Here is a 24,841-nt window from a genome sequence, read left to right as displayed (position 1 = left end):
GCGTAGACACCCAGTGCCGGCGCTTCCACTTCCCTGAACTTTGTCCAGTCGGTCAAGAAAGCCTCTCCCGTTGTTTTCCGCATTTTATTTGATTCTATTGCGATTTGTAAAATGCAGAGGCCACTGACGAGAGTTTCTTCTGTATTTTGGCATACGTAATTTTTTAGCGTTCCGGACAAGCGAGAGGTCCTGGCACGTGTCTGGGGAGACGCTATTTCTTATTCTTGTCGGACCTAGGCAGCTAGCAGCGTCTCCCCAGTAAAGGGCAGAAAAACAATAGCCAAGTTGTTTTCAAAACGCCGCTGACGCGACCTTTTTACTACAGTGTATGGCCTAGGGTAATATCGCAATTTTTGAATTACTGCCCACTACAATACGCCATATTCCAAGACAGACAAGCTTGCGAGCATATTTCAGGTATTGGTGGTTCTCTATGACGCCTTCGGCCAGTACCATTCGCTACAATCGACAGGTGTTTTTTGATACATTCGGGCGCTGCTATCGGTCCAGAATGTGTAAGGCGCGGTCGTTCTTGATCGCTAAAGAACAGAAATGCCCACGCCCGAAAATGATACCGCAGGAAACTTGGAAAAAGAATTCAAGATTGCAAACGAAGCCAAGGTTAATGCCGTCCACTTTTGAAATGCATTTTTTTTTGCACTGACATGGGCAAACAATACGCGGCCGGGAAAAAGCAAAGAGAGTACAGTGGCAATAATAGCAGACGTTAAAAAGGATTTGAGGCACGGGTATTAGAGCGCCAAAATGGTTGTTGCCAGCCAGTTCTGATATCGTCGCTAGGAGTACAGTGCATTGCTTGCGCAGGCGGTGGCGCATATTGATGTGGAAAAACTCGGTAAGCCTATTAAGTTAACACTATATGACAGAGAGGGAGAGAGAGAGAATCCTCGCCGTTGAACGTAGGCTCCTTAATTAAAAACTCCAGAGCTGGCTGCGAGCTTTTGCGCACGATACAAATTCTGTGTGATATGTCTTAAGAGAGAGAAAATTCTTGCATTACATGTTAAGCACTGCATACTAAAGCACCTTACAATCTAGGAATCGTTGGCGCAAGGTGTTCATAAAAGATTTTACTCTTTTGATGAAATGGCCAAAGTAGACAGCACCAACACCACTTCTAAATAACCGCTTCATTCATATCACATGTTGCCTTGCTATGACAGCTATGAACGCTATGGCTTGTTTTCACGCCTTTAAAAAAAAGGGGGAGGAAACTGGAAACCAGCCTTATCGCAATTATTGACAATAGCTTCTGTTAATAATTTCGACAAGCCCCTTCAGGGCTTCAGCACCGCCTGCCAGATGAACTGCGAACACAGTGAGCTATGCAATGCGAAGGTTGCCACGCGTTTTTCGTTGATGGTGTTGTGCTTACTTAAACCGTGGCTTCTCATCTGTTTTACGCGTGGTGAAGCTCGGTATTCCAGAAAAATTGCTTTTAAATCGCTGTTATGTAAGCGATACAGTGGTATTACATCACACGGGCTAACGAAAGCACCTTTATTGACTCATTATTGCACGGTGAAAGTCTTAATACAATCATGTTAAGTTAGTGAAGAGAAATTTATAATTGCATCTTTGACCCGGCATTGAGAGAAGTTTCCTTGTTTGTAGATTTTTGCTGTCTCCGACTTAATCTGGTCCACGCTTAATTTACACAAGGTATTAAATCAAAATTGACGCGGTGCTTCGCAATCTAAAAAGAGCACGATTACGAAAATGGAAAACCGAAACGAGAACTATTCTTCGCCCCAAAAACCAATGACTGCAGACAGCGGACTCTCAGCGCCATGCGCAGTGAAGGCTGCTCGAATGTCGCGCAGCCTAAACTCCAAAACACGAGCAGGCAACTCTCAGTAGAGGAGAAATTTAAAAAAAATACTTACGTGCGAACTGCCAGTGAGCGCTCTGAAGTGAATCAGTATCCCCAGTGGGGTCATCGCCGCCGATGTGTCAGGCACGTAGCAATTCGTTTTTGCAATTACCTGAAACAATGCAAAAAGGCAGATGATGATGTGAGATGCGAATCACAAGTGTGCGGCAAAGTATTTCTATAAAATACTAGCTATACCACAGCAATTAGCGAGGACCAAGTGGCCAAAGAGCATGAAGAAAAAAGTACCCAAGCAACGCAAAGAAAAGAGGTCATTATCAACGAAATCCTTCCGAATCATAGAATTTTCTTTTTTTCCCTTCACCCTGGACAGCAAAGACTGAGCGCTATGAGTTAGAAAGATTTTTTTTATTTCTGTCTTAGCAATCTTACTATCACTTAAGTAGCAGCGCTCCAACATGATCACTTTGAATACAAAGAAAATGTCATACAAACACGGAATAAGATATGCCGCTGGGAGGACAGGACTTTTATTTCATTCACTGTCTCAGTGAGACACGCAGTTTCCCTTGCTCATTCACCCATTCCGCCTAGTTTCTCATTCATTCCTTTACTCACTCACATACTCGGGCGCACAATAAACGCTTACTAGCTTTTTTGCTTGCTGTTTCATTTAGGCTCTTCGGTCAGAAATTTTCACTGCGCGAAAATTATTCACAATTACAGATTTCGGTACAGAACATTCTGTGACTGGACGCAAAAAAAATCTAAGCTTCCAGAGTAACATCAGTGAAATTGCTACAAGGTCATCACAAATTTACATCGTGGCACAAAACCTAATTCAGGCTCTCAGTTATGTTTGTTTTCGCCCATCCTTTTGATAGGAAATAGTTATTTACATAGAAAGATAAAATTATTGTCTTTCCGACAGGCTCATGCTTACAAAAGAATCAAAGAAAAGCTAACACCTCAACCTTACCAGAGGTGCCTCAGAACATGCAGACGTTCATCTTGAAAAAAAAAAAAAAACCTTCGACGTTAATTTGCATGCATATCTTAATATCTCTCTTGGTTCCTGGTCTTATATGATTCGATATATGATCTCGAACATTCCCAGCATATTCCGCTCCCCCCCCACCCCCCCCCCCCCCACCAGCCTAAACCAACACCAAACAAGTTATGTGCCGTTGCGGTGACCCGCGCGACGGAAGAGATTAAACACCATTTCACTCGCAAGCAACATAATTCAGTCAAACACTCACTCACTTCATTACATTCATTATCATCATCATCATCATCATCATCAGCCGGACTACGCCCTCTGGAGAGCAAATATTTTTCCGATATCTCTTCAATTAACCCGGTAGTCATCCTGCTGAGGCCATCTCATCCCTGGAAACTTCCTAGTGTCATCCGCCCGCCTGATCTTCTGCCACCCCTCATGCTACACTAGCCTCCTCTTAAAATGCAGTCCGTTACACACTCATCACTTGCGTCACTCACTCATTCACTATAATGTTCACTTTATTTACTCATTCCCTGACGCACTCCATAAAACGGCTCGCTCTTAAGCTCACTCAGCAGCGCAATATTTCAGCATCTTATACAGTCAATAACAAAAAATATAGTCCAGCCAGGAGGTCCACAAAGTGCAGCATGCTTTTAACATTTAGCCTTAATTCGTACTCACTTATTGCTGTAGTGTTCAGCCCGACACAAGTAGCCGAAGACAGTCCGAGGCATTGAGAGCAATAGAAACAGCCGTAACATTTGCAACGAGGCGCACTGAGGAAATCCAGAATGATCATCCAGCACTTTGTATTAGGATCGGGACCTCGATGTACCAAAAGGAAATGAACAAGCTACGAAAAAAATCAACCACGAAGACTCACGAAGCGCACAACTTCCTATGACGGAAAAGCGCGCATCACATCAGTACAGCGAACGACGCAAACTGTGCCTGTTCTCGACACCGACTGAGCGGGGTTCACCGAGCGCGAAAGCGCGCGGCGCGATCCGTAAGGGGGCCTGCTGCCGCGGCGATTCCCCAACTTGAGGCGGAAATTTCCCTAGATCAACACAAAACATCCCCAGCCTGTGTTTCGCGCAGAACACTGTCTCCCCAATTCAGTTCCTGCGTTGTGGGCGCCGTCATTCTTGTCGTGCTATGCTATCGTTACCGGACTTTTTCAATTTAAAATTTGGCATGCTTGAAATGCACACTTCATTCCATCGTTCACTTTCGCCCAGCTTTGGCAATGGGTGAACAAGTTGCAAGGAATAAAGTCAGTACTTTCACAGCAGGTATGATGATTGTGCAGTTCTAAATTGCATGTAATTTTAGGTGGCCGACCATGCTCAGTTGTCAGGTTCGCCTCTTTCATGGTTATTTCCCTTAGTTTTCTTTTTTTGTTCAGGACAAAGTTTTCGCCCTACACCTTTTAGCGGGCCCAGGAACTTTAATGCACAGGTGTCTTTTACGTTAGGCTGAGCCGCACATTTGTACGATATCTTGTCCATTCTTCTCGGGTTTGAAGATTTTCCTGCCAATATGCAATACGACGCAACGCTTGTACAGGAGTTTACTATCGGCGGCTTTTCTGTCAAGCCTGGGAAAGACAGAGCTCTATGCTCCTGACTGACCAGCTCGGCAGGACGTACTGGCGCGAGCCAATCTCCGATCCGGAAGAAGAGAAAAGAGGCAACAAGGGCTCGAGCTGCTTGCGGGCACCGAGGGAGGCACTATTCTACGGATTAAATTTGTTTTAAGGGATTGTGATAGGAAATACGCGATACTATGCCATCGTGGTCGCTTCTGAATGCGCCCATTTTCTATCTTTCTCTCCCCTGTTGATTTTTGAACACCTCTAACAGCCGAAAGCGGTAAGGGGTGCCTGCTAGGTGCCATTCGACAAGTCGGCGCGATTTCTGTTTATGCCTTCATAGAGCCACTTGGACACGCACATAACGCACGCACGCACGTACGCACACACCCACCAGCCCAGAAACACACGCACGCACGCACGCGCACACACACACACACACACACACACACACACACACACACACACACACACACACACACACACACACACACACACACACACACACACACACACACACACACACACACACACACACACACACACACACACACACACACACACACACACACACACACACACACGCCATCATTATCAGCGTGGCTACGTCGCAGAGCGAGGATTCCGGCTAACTTTTGATGAAAAAGCCTGCGTTGCCGCTTCGGCGGATGTGGTTGCTGCGACGGGCGCATATACCTTCGATCTTTTACACCACTTTCCTTCAATTCCCTTCTGTCTGCACACGGAATAATTGCGGCAAAGCGTCGCGAGAGAAATGTCTCAGCTGCCGCCCAGTAATGCACTTCACGGCGTTCCACCCTTAATTTCTTACTGGTGTCCACGGATACCACAATGAACGCTGCACCTCGTGGAGAGACCACATATGGTGACTTTCCTGCCCCAAATAACTTGTCGCTGGAACTAAACGTCTTAAGGCGTTAGCACATGATTTGTTGCTTTTGGTTTCGAGCACTCCCTTCCATCATCTTCCCGGTCCATCTTTCAAGACTGTTGCGTCATCACATTTTAAGACGAGCTGTCATCAATCCTTTTGATTCACTTCATAACGCGATACAACGCACACTAGCTGCTCGTCCCACCCTCTTGCCACACTCAACCTTCGCTTCGACACTTCTTGCCATCTGCTCCCTCTCCCTCTTCTGTCAACCTTCTCACCTTTCATCTCCTTCATTTCATCCGTTCCACTTTCTTTCCTCCTTGCAGAAAACTGCCTATGCGACACTGGCTGCTGTAGTACACGTGCACAAAGCATGTGCTGTCAGATCCCCAGCGTTTTCATTACAGTACTTTGAGGATAATTAGATTTACAGAATCTTTCTTCTTTAGGTCCTTGATGTCTGGTAAGAATGTCAGCGTTTTATCAAAAGTCATACCAAATTAATTTATTTTTATTTTAAAAGTAGCTCGGCTTCTGTAGACGCCGAGTGGGTCGATCTGTAACCCTCTATTGAGTGAAAATAGAAGAGCCGCTGTTTTTCTTTTTGTTTAAGAGATCCCAAATCCATTTACGTCTACAAAAAAATCAAGTTTGATTAATATCATTTGTTGTTTTCTCTCGCACATTCATATTCTGAATCCTGTGCATGCAGCGCCCTCACAGGTGAATCTCATCGGCTTGTCGGTGCCGCTATTAAAGACGATGTGGCTCACAGGGCAAACCTTCTCTTGTAGACATTCGTTGTTGCGTTCGTGTGCAAAGAGCGTGCAGCTTGCAGGGCGTTGGTAACCACATGAACGCGGACTCGGAATTGAACAACTTCTGCGGAGTTCCCGGGCTCAAACCCGACCGCGGCGGCTGCGTTTTTATGGAGGAAAAACGCTAAGGCGCCCGTGTGATGTGCGATGTCAGTGCACGTTAAAGATTCCCAGGTGGTCGAAATTATTCCGGAGCCCTCCACTACGGCATCTCTTTCTTCCTTTCTTCTTTTACTCCCTCCTATATCCCTTTCCTTACGGCGCGGTTCAGGTGTCCAACAATATACGAGACAGATACTGTGCCATTTCCTTTCCCCCCAAAACCAATTATAATTATAAACAAGTTCTGCGGGACGGCATAAATAGGGCCAACACCCCACAAACCTCTAGCGCTGAAAAAACAAAAACAAAAGTAACTCAAAGAACGACAGGCTGTTGAAGTGAAGGAATACATGTATTGCAGAGGGTGTGGAAAACTGGCCTGCATATTAAAACAAGTTTGAAAAAAAAATATGCGAGGAGGAAAAAGAAATCCGTCAAGAAAACAAAAGAAAGGTTAAGAAAAGCGCGCAGCAAGACATTTTCTCTAAGGGCTAATGGGGAAATTTTTGATGGTGTTCTCAAGCATATAGCGTGACATTTTTCAGTCTACCGAACAATTTCACTGAGCTGAAGGTTTCTTTCGGATGACTGATTGCGTGGCAGAAAGAAATTATTTGCGGCCGAATGTCAGCGAAAGTCTATATATGACATGGCTGCCCGGAAGAATGTACACGCAAAGTGCCCCTTCTCTGGTTTTGCAGAACAAGGTGAGATGGAATTTCTCGCCAATGCGGCGTGGAACCCAGGAGCCGCGACGAAGTGTCATTTAACGTTAATACAGTGCATTCAAGAATAACTAAAACTGTTTTTCTCTACAGGAAATGACAGACAATTACGCCAAGGTTAGTCTCATCATCGGCTAAAATTAAAGCAAAAGTACGGAACTCGAGGAGTGAAGGCAAGGCTCGCCCACTAAACGATGCAATATAATGCCTTGGCCGGAAAGCTTCGAAAAGCACGTACTACCGCAAAAGTCCTCTAAGACACAGGTCCGAAACACAACGTGGGTTGCAGGCAGCTTAGTAGGTTGAAATTGATATCCTTTTACATAGCACATGCTGACATTTGCGAGACCTCAAGAACCAGACGCGAAGAACTAATCAATAAATGCGGGACAAAAAAGAAACAGCATATTATATCTTAGTATGCCTGGACCCTGTAAACAAATGTAATGCACACTCGCGTTTGAGCGCCAATAATTTTCCTGCGTCGCTAAGTAATTTAAGGAAATTTCTTCGCACTGTCTCTAAATATCATTGTGAAAAATATTCACTACTTCATTGTAGTTTTTGTTTCGCATTGGATTATTGTTATTACTGAATGCTTGTGGCAGCAGCGAACTATGAGACCTAAGCATTTTTCTGAAGTACTGATGACTAATCTCTAGCAGTTGTTTTATTCTGAGAAACTGAAAAGAGAAAAAGTTTTATATATCCTTGTGATTAAATAATTTCTGCCGATAACAAAACATTATGTTTATCTGAGCTTTATCGGTGTCCTGTTTTGTCTTGCAATGCCACTGTTTTTTTTTATCACAATAAAACGAACCTCGAGGAATCTTGTCACATGCTTCGGCGCTGAAATTTCTCTCCGCTTTCGACTGATCGCGTATGCACTCATTGAATGGCACTTATTACAGTCTATCTTTAAGAAGAAAAACTGCTGTAAGCGCTATTCAAGGCGTGCGTAATAACCCTCCTTTTAAAGTATGCTTTCAATGAAAAATTATGCCCTATTATTTTTTAAGCCATACGCACTTTCAGTGAGTATATCCCTATAAAAAGGGGTACTAAATGAAATCCATCAATTCTTTCGGCAGTTTTTCAGAGGCTGGCTAATTAAAACAAATAGCTAGTCCGGATTGAGATATATGAGGATAGGAGACTCGTGTGACAATAATTACTGTGCACTATAATTTTTTTAGGTAGAAGAGCGCTTTGGATCTCACAAGTGCTATTGCTCAGTGCAATAAAAACATAACATTAGTAGTCATGTTTTGAATAATGTTTCAGTTTTTTCAATTGCTTCTTTGCTTACACTGTTGGCTGAAATATAGCCTATTAATACAAATGAACTGCTTCCCAGCATTTACGAGAGTTTGCGGTTACACCATCTGCGACAACACCTCCTGCTACGGCTTCTGCAGCTGCTCAAAATAAGCATTTTGCCTGTTCCAAGCCGTATTCTAAAATGTGAAATACTGCTTCCAAAACTGGTTACGTCTTAGAGCCCTATTATGTTCTAATGCTGGCTAACAAGAGGCATAGAAACCGGGCGCTGTTCCTGCGTTGTGACACGCCAGAAGTGTCCTGTGAAATATCACCGCTTGCAACCACTCACCTATGAAGCTCGGCACGAAAACTGCAATAGCTCTAAGATGCTACATTACAGGCTCATTAAGAATTCAGGAGGGGGGGTTCCCACCCTGATACAATCAGCCACTCCGTCAACGCCCCAAAGGCCTAACGTCGGAAACGCGCCGTAAAGGGCACGGAAGAAGCAGCGGCAAAGAGCGCTGACTAAGGCACCGCCGGAGGCAAGATAGGGATGGGGAGGCTAAAGCCAAACAGAGAGCCGCGTGAAGAACGTATCAATCACGTCCAGTGAACCCAAAAGGTCTACGTGGGCAGCCTGAGCCTCTCCATGCAAAGCAGACCCTAGCGCGAGGAGGGCCAAGAGCTCAGGGAGAGGAGAAATTGGCTTTCTCTGCTCATGCCGGCTGATGATTAAGAGGGTTTCGAAAGCGCGAGGCAGAATGAGAAGAACGCATGACGATTCCTGTGTTTATCCTCGGATTCAGTTTCTCCCTATACGGCGAAAGCGGTCTTACTCATTCGCGTTTCTTTTTTTGTGGGCATGGCACGCACGGGATTTCATGTAACACATGCGGAAATAACTTAGGTTGAATTTAACGGTCAGAGATATCCATGAGTAAAACATATAAAGACAGATTGCGTGGAGAGTGAAAATCAGGATACTGAGATGCCAAGCATTGGGCGATGCGCGTGTCTTGCAAACAAGATCGCTTGATTGGGCAATATGCGTCTGCCAGCATTATGAGTTCTGCCTGTGAAGCTGACTGTGTTACTCCGTGCGGAGTTCACGGTCGTAGCGTCATTCAGAGCAAAAAGCAGAATCTCCTGTTACGCATGACTTAACGATGCCTGTTTAAGCCCCTATTTAAGCTCTGATTGAAAATTCCAGTCGAAAATTGTACACGTACCACTATGATTGTGTCAGCATGTAATACGAACTCCAGGTCTGATTATTATCTGTTTTAGCACATTTCTCTCGCTTACGACTCTACTGCTGATATCATGTCGCACATTGTCTCCTCTAATGGTAAGCTGCCCTCGGTAACGCTAGACTTCCGTGAATTTCCTGGGCAATTCTACATGAAATTGCGGCGTTGCCCACCCTTGACCCTTCTTTGTTTCTGTGCCCCAATTGGAATTGCAGCCTGAATTTTAAGGAGTCTTACCAGCCTTAATTACCGTGGTGAACAAGTGCTCTGAGCGAGTGCTTAGGTACTTGTACATAGCAGCTGTGCTGGTGCTTGCGTCACGAAACTCGTGTGGTAGCGTTGGGGTGAACATCCCGCAAAAGGAAAGCAATGAAAAAGGGAAAAACAAGGAAGTGAAATAACTGACGACTGTGCGTGCCGAGCGAAGATGCTTGCTGCTGGGTTTGTTCACAAGATTCCGAAAACTTTCATGGGGAACACAGTGCTTCCTAAAATGAAGCAGCGTCTTGGACTGAAACTGTGAACAATTGGTATATGACGCAATTAGGTGCCCTGACCGACGGAAAGTAAAGATACCTTTGACGGTGCAAAGCAATCCGAGCCTAAGCAACAGAAGCGCCGCCGACACGCCTGTGTGTTATTTGCATGTGAATTGTTGATACAGCCATGTTCGTTATGCTAAGATGAAAGGAAAGATAGCAAAGCAAGCGTGATTGATTTGCCGAGGAAGACCCCTAAACATCTGTCCAGGACCACGGGTGAAGATTAAATGCGTTGCGCGCATTAAAAGTGCACGAGGGAAAAAGAGAAGGATAGCCGAAGCGACTCGAAAAGATCACGCTTCTGCGGGTGACGCTTTGCTGTCCCAGTTTGTGCGCATAGCATCAAAGACTCCCTGGGGCACAGAGCAGGGTTGCTAAACAGGAATTATCCTGCCACTAATCACAGCAGGGGATAACCTCGCTAACCGGAAACAGCTACTGCTAACGAGGGCACTAAGCTCACGGAGAAAAATCATTAGTGCTTGTGGCCCTTCATACAAAGCAAAGTTTTGCTTGATAGTGACAGAAAGACACCAGTGGATAGCTTTCAGCCCATGTGTTTCGTTTTTTTCAATAAATTGCAGAGAATACGCCGCAATTAGGGCGTACCATCTACCCGAAATAGCGATGAATCTATTCAGACTAGTAGTGCAGCGAATAATAACTGAAATGGTTGTAATATTTTTTAAATTTTGTACGGCTCATGTGTTGCTCACTTAAGTTAGGGTCACTATTCATTCGTAGGGTTTTAAAGCATCTGAAAAATTCCCACGGGCAAGGTTTTGGTTAAACGCGGCAGCAAACCGCTTCGTCTCGTCTGAAAACTATCCGAAGCCGACTTTGAACAAAAAGCCACGGAATATGCTTCGAGAAAGCGTAAAAAAAAGGAAAGCCAAAGGAAAGAAAGTGTGCTTAGTGTGCAACAAGATAGGGATTGAGAGCGATATTTTTATCCTTAACATTGCAAACAACCAAAATACTGTAAGTCACTACCAATATCCAGATTTCGCTTGTGCGAAGGAAGGTTGTGTGCTGTTGATGTAAAAGTTTGTAGTATTCCGAATGAGAAAAAATTACTTGAAATACCGCTGCTGGAGCGCGGTCCTCACACTGCCGTTGTAATTGAAACTTAGCAACGTAGCAATATATGTGATAAGGGCATCTTCTCGTCTTGATAGCAAGGCGTGGTGGTTCGAATAATCCTTACGTAACGGCTGCAGCTCTCAACCGTATAACAGACCTTCAGTACTTCGATATAAAGCTCTTGCTCAAGCCACAATCTTATGCAGTGTGCACTATACAGCCCCCCGACACTACGGCGGAATATTTGAGCTAACCGAAGGAGCACATGGCCGAATTACTGAGATCTGCGGTCCACGTGGCTGATGATATAATCTGAAGGAACCAAGAGCTGCTTCAGAAATCTCAGCCTAGCAAACAGGTTAATACACTCTTCGATATTTTGTGAGGGTAGTATAACCTAATTTCAGATCTTTTTTTTTGGAGTAGATATTTGAAAGAGCATACTCTATCTGTTGAGCACAAAATTTCGATCTGGCCAGGCTTACAAAAGCATCGTCCGGTTGTTTAAAGACTACCCGAGAGCAGGTGAAGTAAAGCATACATTGTAGATAATTTTGAATTATGTCTGACGAATTTTAGTTGCAGTCATAGACGCGCGATTCGGAACCGCTCTATACACGTTTTTCTATTGCACTGACTAATTCGTGCCAGACACGGTTCAATAATAACTAAACGAAAATAATGGGTAACGCGCAGCATCATTCACCTGTAACGAGATGTTAAAGCAAGAAAATTTTGCGCACCAAAGCATTTGTCAAGGATTTTCATGACAGCTTTGTGGTTAGAGTACATGATGCCAGACATTACTACGTAAATCACCATTAGAGTGCATGATCAATAACGTTTAGGAAAATTTCTTAAATTACACAAATAGGAAAAAAAAACGAAACCAGCAAGCGAAGCATCGATCGATTGCTCTTTAGTTACAGATGCCAAAGCCATTGGCCAGCATTTTAACAGATACGTTGATAACCAGTTGTCTCCGTTTGTTTCAAGCTGAAACAATGCGCACCGCAGCGGTGGCCAAGTGGTTGAGCATCCCTCACGCATACGGAAGGTGCGGGGTTCGATCCCCAGTTCCGCCGGGTGCCTACCGGTGATACAATGGGTACAAGCTTTCCCCTGGCCTGGTGCTCGGCTTCTTTAGGGTGAATTGCTTGGGAAATGCTTTGGCCGCAGATGCCCTTGTGCCATAAAAATTCATCATCATCATCATCATCATCAAAAGAATGCGGCACAGCACATATTACTTATTACAAGCTATCTTTATATCTGATTCTGATATACTGTCTGTGATCACTAGGCTGAAAACTTCAGCTTCATGTGCCTCGAAAGTATTCTAAGTTTTCGTTTTCATTGCGCTGTGTCAGTTTTTCCTGAATTTTTTTCTATCATTTTTCGGACTTCTTCGTTCGCTGGACATCTGCCTGATAACTGCAAGAGAGAGGGAGTTCCACCCGGCTAAAATAAGAGCAATGGCTTCTCATTTCAAAACTGCCGTCCAACTTCTTTAGGATCTTCTTGTGTGAATCAACCAATGGAACAGGTTCTAGCTACTGATATTGTTGATTTTACAACAAAGCACTCCATCCTAACTGGTTTTAAGCACACATTAGGAAACGGGCAGTGAATGATTATGCATTTATTTAGTCTTTCTCTAACTCCCATTTTGTCTCGCTAATAATGAAGAAATTGATTTTCTATTTTAATAATGCCTTGGATAAAGTCTTTCGTGACAAACGTACTCAAAGTGTAAATTATAAATGTCGCAGACCTATTATTTCCGTGTTCGTAAATTACTTATTTAAGGTAAAGCACTTTGTTACCCTGATTAATCACAAGTCGGACTGCCTTCCTGTCACTTCCGATGTACCACAGGCCACAGTACTCGCTGCTTTCTTCTTTTCATTTATAATAATCATATCGCTGACACTGTCTGTTCTTGAGTGTGTTGTGTTCCGACAAATTACTCCGTGCAGTGAAAAATCTGATTAGAGGGTATTATTACAAACCTGCTCCAACTTGGTTAATTCCCCTAAAGATTTGACCAACACTGTGCCCACTTCGAGTTAGTGATAATTTCGCTGTCAACCTAACATAAGCTTGGCGTCTCGGCTAGCTCAGTTGGTAGAGCGACTGCTCCAGTGAAGCGGTGGTCCCGGGTTCGAAGCCCGGACCAGGACGAATTTTTCTTTTTACTGCCAAGTTTCTCAGAAAGCTGTGTAGCTTTACCTTTGTAGCCGTATTGCTGCACTCCGGTGGATGCCATTGAGTAATTACTCCCTTTTTACAAGGTATCATTTAATAGCATACTCTGATAACTGGGAAGTGGCTCTCAACTCTGTGGAACCTAACTCCCTTCGGATTACTCGTAAATGACACCACTCTGTTACAGACACCACTATGGCTCTTTACCTGTGACAGAAGTCACTATTATTATTACGGCTTCAAACATCCGAATAATTTATCTAATAACATTCAAATCGAAACTATGTATGCACCTGCTATGCGTAGACACGGCTTCATCAGACAACTGCGAACACCTTTGAGCTATGATAGGCCACTAATTTTCGTGTCACTAGCCAGGCGAAAACTCTAGCATGCGCATGTTGCATGGCACCCTTATATTGAACGTACCACTCATCTCGAAAGCATTCAGAGGAAAGGAGTGAGCTTTATTTATTTAAAATACTCATAATCTGATCCCCAAACTCACCTTGTGAACGCTAATGGAATTGAAATACTAAACACATAGGAAGCAGACTCCACATTTGCACTGTGTTTGAAGAAAATCCCCCAAGGCATACCAGATTTGTAACAACGAGTAATTACTGTCAGCCGCCTACGCGAAGCCATGGGTCCACAGATAAAGGCAATAGAGTTTTCACAGAAACTTGAAGGAAAAATTTGAAGTAAAAAAGAAAGAATTTTTCTTCAGCTAGAAAACTTGTGTTGAAGCTGTGTAGCTTTCGCCTGCAGCTGCATGGCTTTGCTTGGGTAGATGTGAAAGAGTAATTACTAATTACTCCCTTACTGTGAACTCCGCCCTACAGTACTTGTCACTATCTATAAGGCGGCACATTCGGTACCATCACTGTGACAGAATAACTACTTACTTCGCGCTAACGAATTGACTCGAGTATTCATTTTTTCCGCTATCGGAGTGGAACCATTCCCTGTTATCGCAGCGCAATGAATCAGCGATGCGCATTATGCCCTGGTTATTCGCTGCATGTTCCTTCTTTTCTGCTGCGTGTACACTCCCCCATCCCCCCAAATCGCAACCTTGTTTGTATTGTTTCAGGTCCTCGGTATTGAATAAAGGAATAAAATAAAGAAAGTCACACTTTCTAGGCAGTTAAAGTTGTGTTTCGTGAGCAATGAACAGTTGACTTCGCTAGGCGCCCTCAATTTCCTGATAACATTTACTTTACCACAGAATGGCTAGATTACAAAGATTGAAGGAAGGAAACACACAGTGGCAAAGTGGTGTATTCAAAAATCATGTAGGCTATACCGAAAAATATAACCTACACATACAAACGCACACATGACTAATTGCGCCAGTACCACGAACATCAAAGCGCTGAAGATTAAAATGTTTCCCAACTTTCAAGTGCTTCTGTTATTCCTAAGGCAATACTACTCTTGTGTCCAGTTAAAGAACGAAAACTGTGTTGGAGTATTTTGTAAGCCTCACCGGGAGCCCAAGATAGGTCGAGTCTTTTGTGCCAGCCTGTGAAACAAGCGCAAACTACAACGCTTATTCCTTTTCCAACTTCTTATCTCCGCTGTTAATCCCATTAGGCCCGCTAAGTCTGCGCTTTCTGACCCGTCCTCGCCGGGCACTCGGTAGAGGGGTTCAGGGAGACAGTAATCTCCTAATTAACGGCCGCCTCAATTCCCAACCGGCGCTGCTAATAAGTTATCTGGCACTCGGGCGTTTCCCTCGATCACGGCACTGGCGCGCCCTCCCACCCTCTCCCTATCCGCCGACGCCTCGCCTTGTTGGCCGCGTTTGTAGGATCGCTAGAAGTGTAGGGAGTTGTGAAAGAAGCGGTATCGCCGACTTGTGTTCACTTCGCGCTCGTTTGCTAAATTTTAAAAAGGACTGTTTCTGCCCAGGACTACATCTTCAGTTTTTGACCTTTCTTTGTTGCCAGATTAAATTTTGCATGCCCTGTTGGTGCCCGCCTGCAAAGTTGTAAATAAAGTGGATGCTATGACTGCTTTCCTGGAGGCCGCATAGCTTTGTTTGGTGTCTCTACAGCGAGAGCGGAGTGTACCAGAATGAAAGGACAGCAAGCGTTGGCGCCAAAGGACAAAAATAAATAATTTGTCGTACAAATGCAGTGAATTCGTCACGCTGGTGAGGATGCCTTATGAAAACCAGCTCGAAAAAACATACGAAGACCAGAAAATACGGGAGATTCGAAGATACACTGCCAGAGTTGACTCTCGAGTAACGCGAACACAGCAAATTTGTTGAAAACCACTGCACTGACTCACGAGATCCGGCCCACTGTGTCACGTGCAAAAGGTGCTCCTCAATATTCACCGCAACAAATGTTTTGCAGAAACGCCTGGATAAGGCAGCGTGGGAGGTGATAGAATTACATCGCTACATCACATCACATCTTATCCCCAAAACCGGGGCATATGCATCAGTAAATCAACAGTCTGCGCCCCACTGAGAAAACTTTGTTAAACCTTTCTGAATATTAATTGGAAATCACGTGCATTTAGGAGAGGATATTACAGGCCAAGACCTGACCAAGTAAGTAAACACAGAAAAGAAAGCACATCGGTGGTTTGCAGCCTCTGGACTGCAATGAATTTGAAACGAAGGTGGACGAAGAAGAGGTCGATAACCAAAAAACATACATATAATTTTAACGTCTGACCATTATATTGGCACTACTCTTCACGATGACTGTGGCCGTATGGGTCACTCCCGCATTTTGATCTTTATTGTGTGCCCTGTTTCTTGCCAATATGCTGCTGTCCCATTCATTTTCTTTCGTTTCTGTTTATGCCCCGACTTTTTTTTTCTCTGGGGGCTTGTCTTTCGAGGCGTAAAACATCTTTAGTTGGTGTCTTTATGAAACGCGCAGAACCTGCATGGTATTGTTAATGAAATAACGGCTCTCGGTGGCAAAGCCGACGCAGAAAAGAACAATATCTGACTTTTTGCTTTCGGTGTGGTCGGTTAACTGATGAACCAGGCCGCAGGCATTGGTGCGTGAAGCATTTAGTAGTGCATACAAAAGGGATTTCCTCGTCCACTTCAGACGGGAGCCGCAAGGCATTCTCCACTAAAGCACCGTCGCCTGAGTGAGCGTACAAATCACGCAGATAGCCAGTCTCTTGGCATACCCCTCTGCCCTGTCCATTTACCTTTAATGTGTAAGCCGATCAAGATAACCTGCTCATGGACCTACAGGTGAAAGCCTAAGTTCGCAGCATGGAAAAAAAAGAAAATCTGAGAGAGACCATGAAGTCAAATTTCGGAACATAGAAGAGCAACTGTTCTTCTATGGGAACTAGAAAGCAGCTGCTAGCCGTTCCTAATATCACCGGGACAAGATGTATGGACGCAGAAAGAGCCGGCGCCATGTCTGTGAATTGCGTTTGCGATGCGGGGACAGCCTGCTTTTCCAGCGCATCACAACGCATAAAATGAATTGCTCAGCCGACAAACAGATACTACTAGCCAAAAAGACAACAGAAAAATCATGTGTATCACGCACACATTCATGTGCACACGTATGTGTGCACATGCATTTATCGCCAAAAGAACGTTTCAGCTTTTGTCGCCTGTAGCACGACTTGTGTTGACAATGTGACAGCTTAGTTTGGCGCTGGAGGTCATCACATTGAATTTGCGGGCGAGAGCGTAGCAGGATGCCCCCGGACTATCCACGCCACAAGCGGTCCACAAATCCTCAATGGGAGTATTATTCCTGGCAATTTTGATTTTGATTATAACGTAAAAAGTTGGTGGAAGTAAATTATAAAATTACTGTCCTACTCGCCATGGAGCATTCACGGTTAGCACGCATATTGGGCTTATTAAACAGGCCCAACCACCTCCATCATAGTGGAAGGACGCAGCATAGCATTTCTTTTGGCTCTACTAAGAGTGCCCGATTAAATTGGCACAATTAAGGAACTCAGCAAAAAAATTCGGGTTAGGAGAATCTCCAACAAACTTATAAACGAGGCAACTGGAAAACACCAGCATGTAATCACGCACAAGGAAAACTGTCATTAAAAACGCTGCAGAGAAACACATGAATCATGCTGGCTTCGATTTTTTCCCTTCGCAGCACCTTTCCGAAGCCTTGAAGCTATCACGAAGCAATTCAACCAATTACCTAAAGTTCTAGGTACTTTAACGGCAAGGTGTTGGCGCTACAGATTTCTCTGGAACTCGAGCGTTAAACTACTTTCCTTTGCGCACCCGCAATAGCGGCAATCCGGTTCAAAGTTCGCTTGATTGTTCCTAAACCTTGGCCCGGTACATGCAATTTAAAGTAGAAGTGAGGACAGGGAAAGAGGCTTCGCACCGCCTTAGGGCCGTTATCGCCAAACCTGTGCACGCTTGCGCTAATTAAATTCTTTTCCGGGTCATTTGGGTCCGGGAAAAAGGCAGCGGGTGATCGCTTCTTGTTGGGGCTAATGGCTCCACCGCCGTTCGGTTGAGGAACGCGACAGATTTAACGTCGTGAGATAACTCTTCGGCGCACCGAAAGAAAAGAAGTAGGAAGGTAGGGGAGAAAATTAGCGCTGCATTTTTTCGCGTTAGGAATGGTATTACAGGAATAAAAAAAATTGAAATAAGGAGACCTTGAAGCTTGGGCGCGTTTATAGAGACTATTCGCCAAATTTCAGGCAATTTTTTAAGGTATAGTGGTTGAACGTGAGCGGGTGACGTCTCCCCCAAATGCGTATTTAAGTGTGCCTCGAGCTGGTATCGGTGCGGACCTGGTATAATTCGACACCGTAGGCTTTCGTGTTCCCATCAGCCTTGCGTGATCTCCAACGTGAGTAGATTATGCCGTACAAATTCGGAGAGCACTAGAAGCTTACGAAAGTGAGAAATCAAGTTACAACTTCTGTAAAAAAAGCGTGAAACGAGTCAGAAGGACCCTAATTAAACTATAATGAGCTCCTCTAGCCAAGGGAAGCAGTGTCTACCAGCGAAAAGGCGGCGCACTGCAAAACACGTATACGTTACCAGGTCGAAAAGAATTATGAGAACAGAAACGAAAACTGCCGCGGTGGCTGAGTGGTTAAGGCGCTCGGCTGCTGGCCCGAAAGACGCGTGTTTGACCCCGGCCACGGCGGTTTAATTTCGATGGAGGCGAAATTCTAGAGGCCCGTGTACTGTGCGATTTCAGTGCACGTTAAAGAACCACAGCAGGTCGAAATTTCCGGAGCCCTTCACTACGGGGTCTTTTATAGTCTGAGTCGCTTTGGGACCTTAAACACCCATAATCCATGAAAAAAAACAGAACACAAATGAAAAAAAATACTTAATCATGCTCTAGGAAAGTCGCATTAGACACATTAGAGAATGACAGATTAGGGAGTTTTAGTTTCACGCACGTAAAGGGTTCACGTACGCAAAGGTGAGAAGTCTACGTAGCCTGCACGCAGGTCGTTTTAAACCCTTATAGTTACACGTACGCGACGCATGCCGCGCGGTACTCCTAGCGCCATCTACTAAGAAACACAGACACTGGTTGTAGCTTAACTCATCCAAGACAAGTTTTAAAGCCAAGCCATTCGGTCTGTCCTCGGGTTTGGCTATGTTTGGCTGGTTTGGGGCTCTCTTAGTTCGAGATCTCGCGAGACCGTTGCTATGACGACGACCAACGCTACTTCGTCAGGTTTAACGGCTGAAAAATCGCCCTTCTGTCTGGAAAACAAAAGCTATTTTTCGCTTGAAACCGTATGCTAGGGTGAGAATGGGCAAATAGAAGGCGAGTACAATAATTTAGAACACGATATCGCGTGGAGGGATTAGCGAGAAAGATGTTATCGCTGTGAAGCGGTGGGCAGGGCGCCGCCATGTTTGTCAACGCTACGTACGCAAGCAACGCAAAGACCGCAACGTAAAAATCCGAATCTCACGTACGTACGTGAGACTCCTGCATACCCTTTGTGTTCTGCGCATGCGCACTGGACACCCGTAATAGCTCTACGTACGTGAAACTAAAACTATAATACGCAGTATTTATGACGCATAGGAGGAGGAGAAGAACGTTAATGGAACAGGAGAGGTCAGCCTGGTTGTGCATGGGCCTGGCATGTATAATGCCAAATGATATTGTGCAGTTTTGTACAAAATATTGCTGCTCACGGGCACACACACGTTACACGTTACAGGGAAATTACAGGAGTTCACTCTTAATAACGTTTCAGCCGGACCACTTACATTAGAGACAGAGCTCTGTTTTTACGAATGCTAGCAGACGGGCGGTGGTGGTCGTGGTGCGCATGTATTTATCTGCATCCCAGAGTTCTGTATGCTCTGGGAATTGTGAGTGAAACTTCGAAAACAACACCGCTAATTTAGCGGCGAACAACGTATGGGCCGCAGTATCGGTTCTGTGGGTTCTCAGCGACTCCGCGGTGATGAACGGGCGTCGAAATCCAAACATTCTGGCCTTGCTCTTTGATAACGAACCACTGTCATAGTTTGCAAGGGTCACCATGCATAGCTTGCTATTTTTCCGATGTATTTACTGTCTTCGCAGTTTGCGCGCTGCCTCCGCACGCTAAACAAAAGTTTTATGGTTTGGTTTTTATGATTTATGGGGGTTTAACATCCCAAAGCGACTCAGATTATGAGAGACGCCTTACTGAAGGGCTCCGGGAATTTCGACCACCTGGGGTTCTTGAACGTGCACTGACATCGCACAGTACACGGGCCTCTACAATTTCGCCTCCATCGAAATTCAACCGCCAAGGCCGGGATCGAACTTGCGTCTTTCGGCCCAGCAGCCGAGCGCCACAGCCACTGAGCCACCCCTGCGGCGCTAAACAAAACAAAAGTGTAAAGCTCAGAGATTGGTGCACTGCCACAGGAAAGGTCAACGGGCAGCATGGCATCGAGCGCATTAGTGCCTTGACGGTCGCCGAAAAGCTGAAAGGGAGCATGACGCATCGTCTCCAGTGGCACCGTGTTGCATGTGGACGCTGCGCATTGGAGATTCTGGTCCAATGTTTCATGGTTCACATCAACATACATGGAAGGCAAGTCGGCCAGGGTTTCGTTGAGCCGCTGCACCAAGCCATTCGTCTTTGGGTGGTACGCCGTCGTACGTTTGTGTCCTTATGCCGTGTACTTACGACCGCGGACTCTCGCATCGCTGCGCGGTGCATAAACACGCAATATACTCAGCATAGAGAACATCATGCATCAGCATAGAGAACAGCAATGCTCGCACCCGGCAGAGAATTGCAAATACTCTGAAAGGGACGAAGGAACCAAGCAAGTAAAAGCAAAGGATATCAAAAGCACTGTCATCAGCACTATCATTATCAGCCCGACTGCGCCCACTACAGGACAAAAGCCTCTCCCATATTTCTTCAACCAACCCTGTCTTGTGTCAGCTGCGGCCGCCCTATCCCCGCGAACTTTACAACAATCTTGGAATCTTATATTTTTCTGTTTTCTTAAATGTATTTTTGACTGACTAAGCAGGTGGGTACATTTATATAGTGACCAGACGTTTTTATCGCAGAATTCCAAGATATTGGAGCTTATTCATTCGAAAAACAAAAGTAATGCACGCTACCGGCTGTTAACAACAAAGGCGCCAACAGCTTACACGCTCGTTGGCGCGTACTCACTTTAAAGCCACTGTTGTTAGAGTCACTATTATCGCCACTAATGTCATTTCCTGAATCCGGCAGGCCCCTTAGGACTTCAGTAAATATTTGCGGGAGAGTTGCTAATACGGCGAAAAATATAGGTAATGTTCACGCCAACACGTGTTTTCCTCCAAGTTACAGTTTCTTAAAGAGTATTTCTGCTTCGCCTTACATGTGCGCGTACTTTTTTGAGATATTTAAAAACTTACGTTTTCATACTTTTTAAATTTAACCAGTATATTGCTACCGAATCACATGGGCTAACTGAAGCACTCGTATTGGCGCTTTAAGACTTGGTAAATGTCTTAATACGTGAAGTGCAAAGATGCGAATGTATTAATGTATTCTCGCCTTCATCATGTCGTCGGTAAAGCAGGCATTTTCCTGCCATTTTGTAGAACTCAGACTATGTTCATGCAATCACACGTAGTTTGCCGGATTTGCGCTCAGTTTTCACCAATTATTCAGAAAAATAGTGTTTGTTCTGCGTTAGCAACAAACCGTAAAAAGAACTACAAAACCAAGCTTTTAAAAGAATAAAACGATACAATAAAGCAAGATGAAGAAAATAAATGCCAGATGTTCAGCACCTTAAGAGCGAATTCACTCTCAGCGCATAGTGCGCCTCAAGCTAAAGAACGTATTTATAATGTGATCACAATCACATGAAATGGTAAACTTCTTAAAGCCATATAAGTGGGAAACAACTTTCTGCGAAGATAAATTCAGAGTAAACTTATACGTGAAATTCTTGTTAGCGCTACGATCTGTGCGAGTATTCGGAATGTATTCATGATGGAAATTATTTCCCTCTCTCTGAATACCTTAAACAAGATAAAAGCCAAGCTCATAAAAAAACACATTTTGCCGAAGCTAATCAGGACGGGAAAACGCATTTGAAATCAACCACAATTAGAAGCACCAACTAACGAACACTGTGCTGATAAAAGATATCAAAAGCGATACATATCTCACAGCCAAAATTGATAGAAGTTTTCGCAAACCATATGATAAATTTTTTCTTCCTTAGCCTCAATAGCCATATTTGGGCATTCTGTTTTAACATCCCTGCATTTTTTTTCTCGTCACAGTAATGCATCGTTATTTTTTATTTACAGGCAGCAGAAGGGGCGGGCTCATTCAACAGGTAGTGCCTGTGTATCAAGGAGGAAGCCTAAATCTGCGAGGATAGCTCTCTTGTTGCAGCGACTAACTTACGCACATGTTCAAACCACTGCTCACCAACACGCTCTGTTACCACTTTCAGACTCCTCCATAGACTTTATTGCAAACTGGCCCGCAAACTCAGCCACTCGTCACTAACTCTCTTGCTTCTTCACTAAGGGACTTCCTCCCTCACACGCTACCTCCTTCATCCGCTTAATAATTCTCTTACATTTTCCATGCCTATTCGTTCTCTGTCTCAATTCTGCACCCATTAATTCCATCCAATTCTGTCCTCCCTCAATCCCTGAAACACTCAAAGATTTACTATGTAGTTTACTCACTATTCTAATACTTCACCAGAACTCTGCGATCAACATAAAGAACTGCACCATAAATAAGAGATATGATATGCACCCTGATTTTAAGATTTAGTATGTCGGCAAACTCACTCAGGCCGTTGCGATCGGCGCGTTGCTAGTATCCGAAGGTGGCCTTGTCACTAAAAGTAGCCGGAAAGAAAGCAAATCCGGGACGGTTATCCGGAAAGACAACCAAAACTCGATGATTCATTATGCAGTTCACTGAGCATGTAATACTTCACCACCTTAACGCGGTTAAACCAATCACTCGACCATAAATAGGAGATATGAAATGTAGCCCCCCACCCCCCACCCCCATTTACGAGGTAGTTTGTCGACACACTCACTCAGTGCCGTTGTGTTCGGTGCGTTGCTAGTAGCCGAAGGTGGTCCCTGTCACTGTAATTAGCCGAAGTAACCGAAGAATTTGCAAGGAACCGTTGTAAGTAAATCCGGAACTTTGACACCACAGCACCGAAAGAAAGAAAGAAAGAAAGAAAGAAAGAAAGAAAGAGAGAGAGAAAGAAAGAAAGAAAGAAAGAAAGAAAGAAAGGAAGGAAGAAAGAAAGAAAGGAAGAAAGAGAAAACAAGATGAAGGGACTCGAAAAAAGACTTTTGTAAAACGCAAGAGCACACCCTTAGCACGAGTCTTTCTGCAACTGAAACAAGCCTCTTGGGTTCTCGACTCCGACTGAGTGAGCATCGCTGTGCGCGATCCGTTAGGTGGCCCCACTGCCGCAGCGATTCCCCAACATCACGCCGAAAAGTCCCCAGATCAATCAAAACGTCCCTAGCTTGAGTAGTTCTCCTCAAAGCCATACACGTTGGTTCATATTAACTGTGCGCAGCCGTTCGGAACTGTGCGTTATATGCTACCTCTTTTATGGAAGTTCGCATGCTTGTGATGCACATTTCATTGAGCAGTCCAACTTTCTCTTGAACTACGAATTTTTTAATTAGTTTCACGCAATATCAAGAGCTATATTTTTTTTATAACGATAGTCTTGAGCAGCAACGTATAAAATGGGATAGCATCTGAGAGAGACCAGCTACGCTGGGTTAACACGTACCCCACTTTCATCATTATTTCTCTTATACTATCTTTTGACAAAGCAGATTCTGTCATGAGCATACAATTCCTGTTTGGTGGCAAAAAAGCCACCCCTAGCTAATTTCAAGTGTAGAACCTTCCGTGTATGTTCCGCTTACAAGCTTACATCCAGTGCATCGCCTATGTATGCATTATATTCAACACCAACGCAAGCTTTCACAACTTCAGTAGATGTCACCCAGGCAGATCGAACAATATTTGCGGCGATATTGCTGATTGGGGAGCTGAGGCATTGATCCAATGCCCAACGTTTCAGATCTCCTCCAGCGTTCACAAGCTCTTTTCGGATTCACTCTTGTTTTGCGCAATCAGGCTGCCTGTTCGGTTACACCATGTCTAGTTTTATTTTACCAATTATTTTTTAAAAACTTGACATCTTAATTGCAGCTTTGTTACGTGTAATTCAGCGACAAATGATGTAAAGCCGGACTGTAGGGAGTACGGTTGCGGCTCGACGTGGCGGTACGAGGTTAATACCGACAGGCAGTTGCGGAATAAGAGACCATCAAATACAGCGAAATTGTAACCAGAAAAGATAGTAACATGACTGCTTCAATACAAGTCCTTGTGGTTCCTTCGGCTTTCCCTTGCCTAAATGCCTTCTTGAATCTGAAAGTGTGGTGCGTACTTCTGTGTCTCGACGTTGAATGACCCTTGCGTCAGCTTCGGAAAGACGCATAACATGGTATTCAAGTCGCATCATCTTTGATGCGTCTTCCATGCTACGCAATGTGCGTTCAACGCCGAGTGGCTTCGCATTCTACTGCACGATATGCGGGGTGTTCACGGAAGCACCTCTTTATTTCCTGGCGTCGGACACGTTGCAAACCTTTTGCATAAACAGGGTCTGCAATCGCCAGATTTACAACCACGTCTGACAGAGGTCTCAATATGTAGAAGACCAGGCAGCCTGGAAGCACGGGTCGGCGCGAGCCACGTGCCTATGCGAAACATTATGACAGGCTTTATAAATGCGCTATCCCCTGGAGGACTCCGAGCAAAAAAGGTGGGTGATCTCAAGTGATCCCATCCTGGAACTCACCACCTTACCTTTCTAGAGCGTTCGTCATTATTTGTACGATAACCTGAAGACTAATCTCTTTGCTTTACTGCAACGCGCCATGCTAGGCGCATCAGCAGCTAATTGATCCATATCGCGCGCATTATTTTCAAC

At 44.6% G+C, this 24,841-nt stretch overlaps 1 protein-coding gene across 2 annotated transcripts in view; it reads right to left on the bottom strand.

Annotated features, from left to right (window-relative positions):
- The window catches only part of LOC144121826 (uncharacterized), an 84,858-nt gene extending 61,605 nt beyond the window's left edge, over positions 1 to 23,253 (bottom strand). Inside the window, exons 1-2 of one of the 2 annotated variants that reach the window (XM_077655241.1) lie at positions 22,904 to 23,253; positions 1,908 to 2,006 (exon numbers count right to left, since the gene is read on the bottom strand). In XM_077655241.1, coding sequence (XP_077511367.1) covers positions 1,908 to 1,961 — 54 coding nt within the window. In that variant the 5' untranslated portion in view covers positions 1,962 to 2,006; positions 22,904 to 23,253. Of the gene's footprint in view, positions 1 to 1,907; positions 2,007 to 3,545; positions 3,834 to 22,903 lie in introns of those variants that run through there. The other variant, XM_077655240.1, reaches the window with a different exon arrangement.
- Between the last annotated feature and the right edge of the window lie 1,588 nt (positions 23,254 to 24,841).

Source organism: Amblyomma americanum, chromosome 2 (assembly GCF_052857255.1).
Source record: "Amblyomma americanum isolate KBUSLIRL-KWMA chromosome 2, ASM5285725v1, whole genome shotgun sequence".
Taxonomy (NCBI): Eukaryota; Metazoa; Arthropoda; class Arachnida; order Ixodida; family Ixodidae; genus Amblyomma; species Amblyomma americanum.
This window is presented reverse-complemented; position numbering and strand designations above follow the sequence as displayed.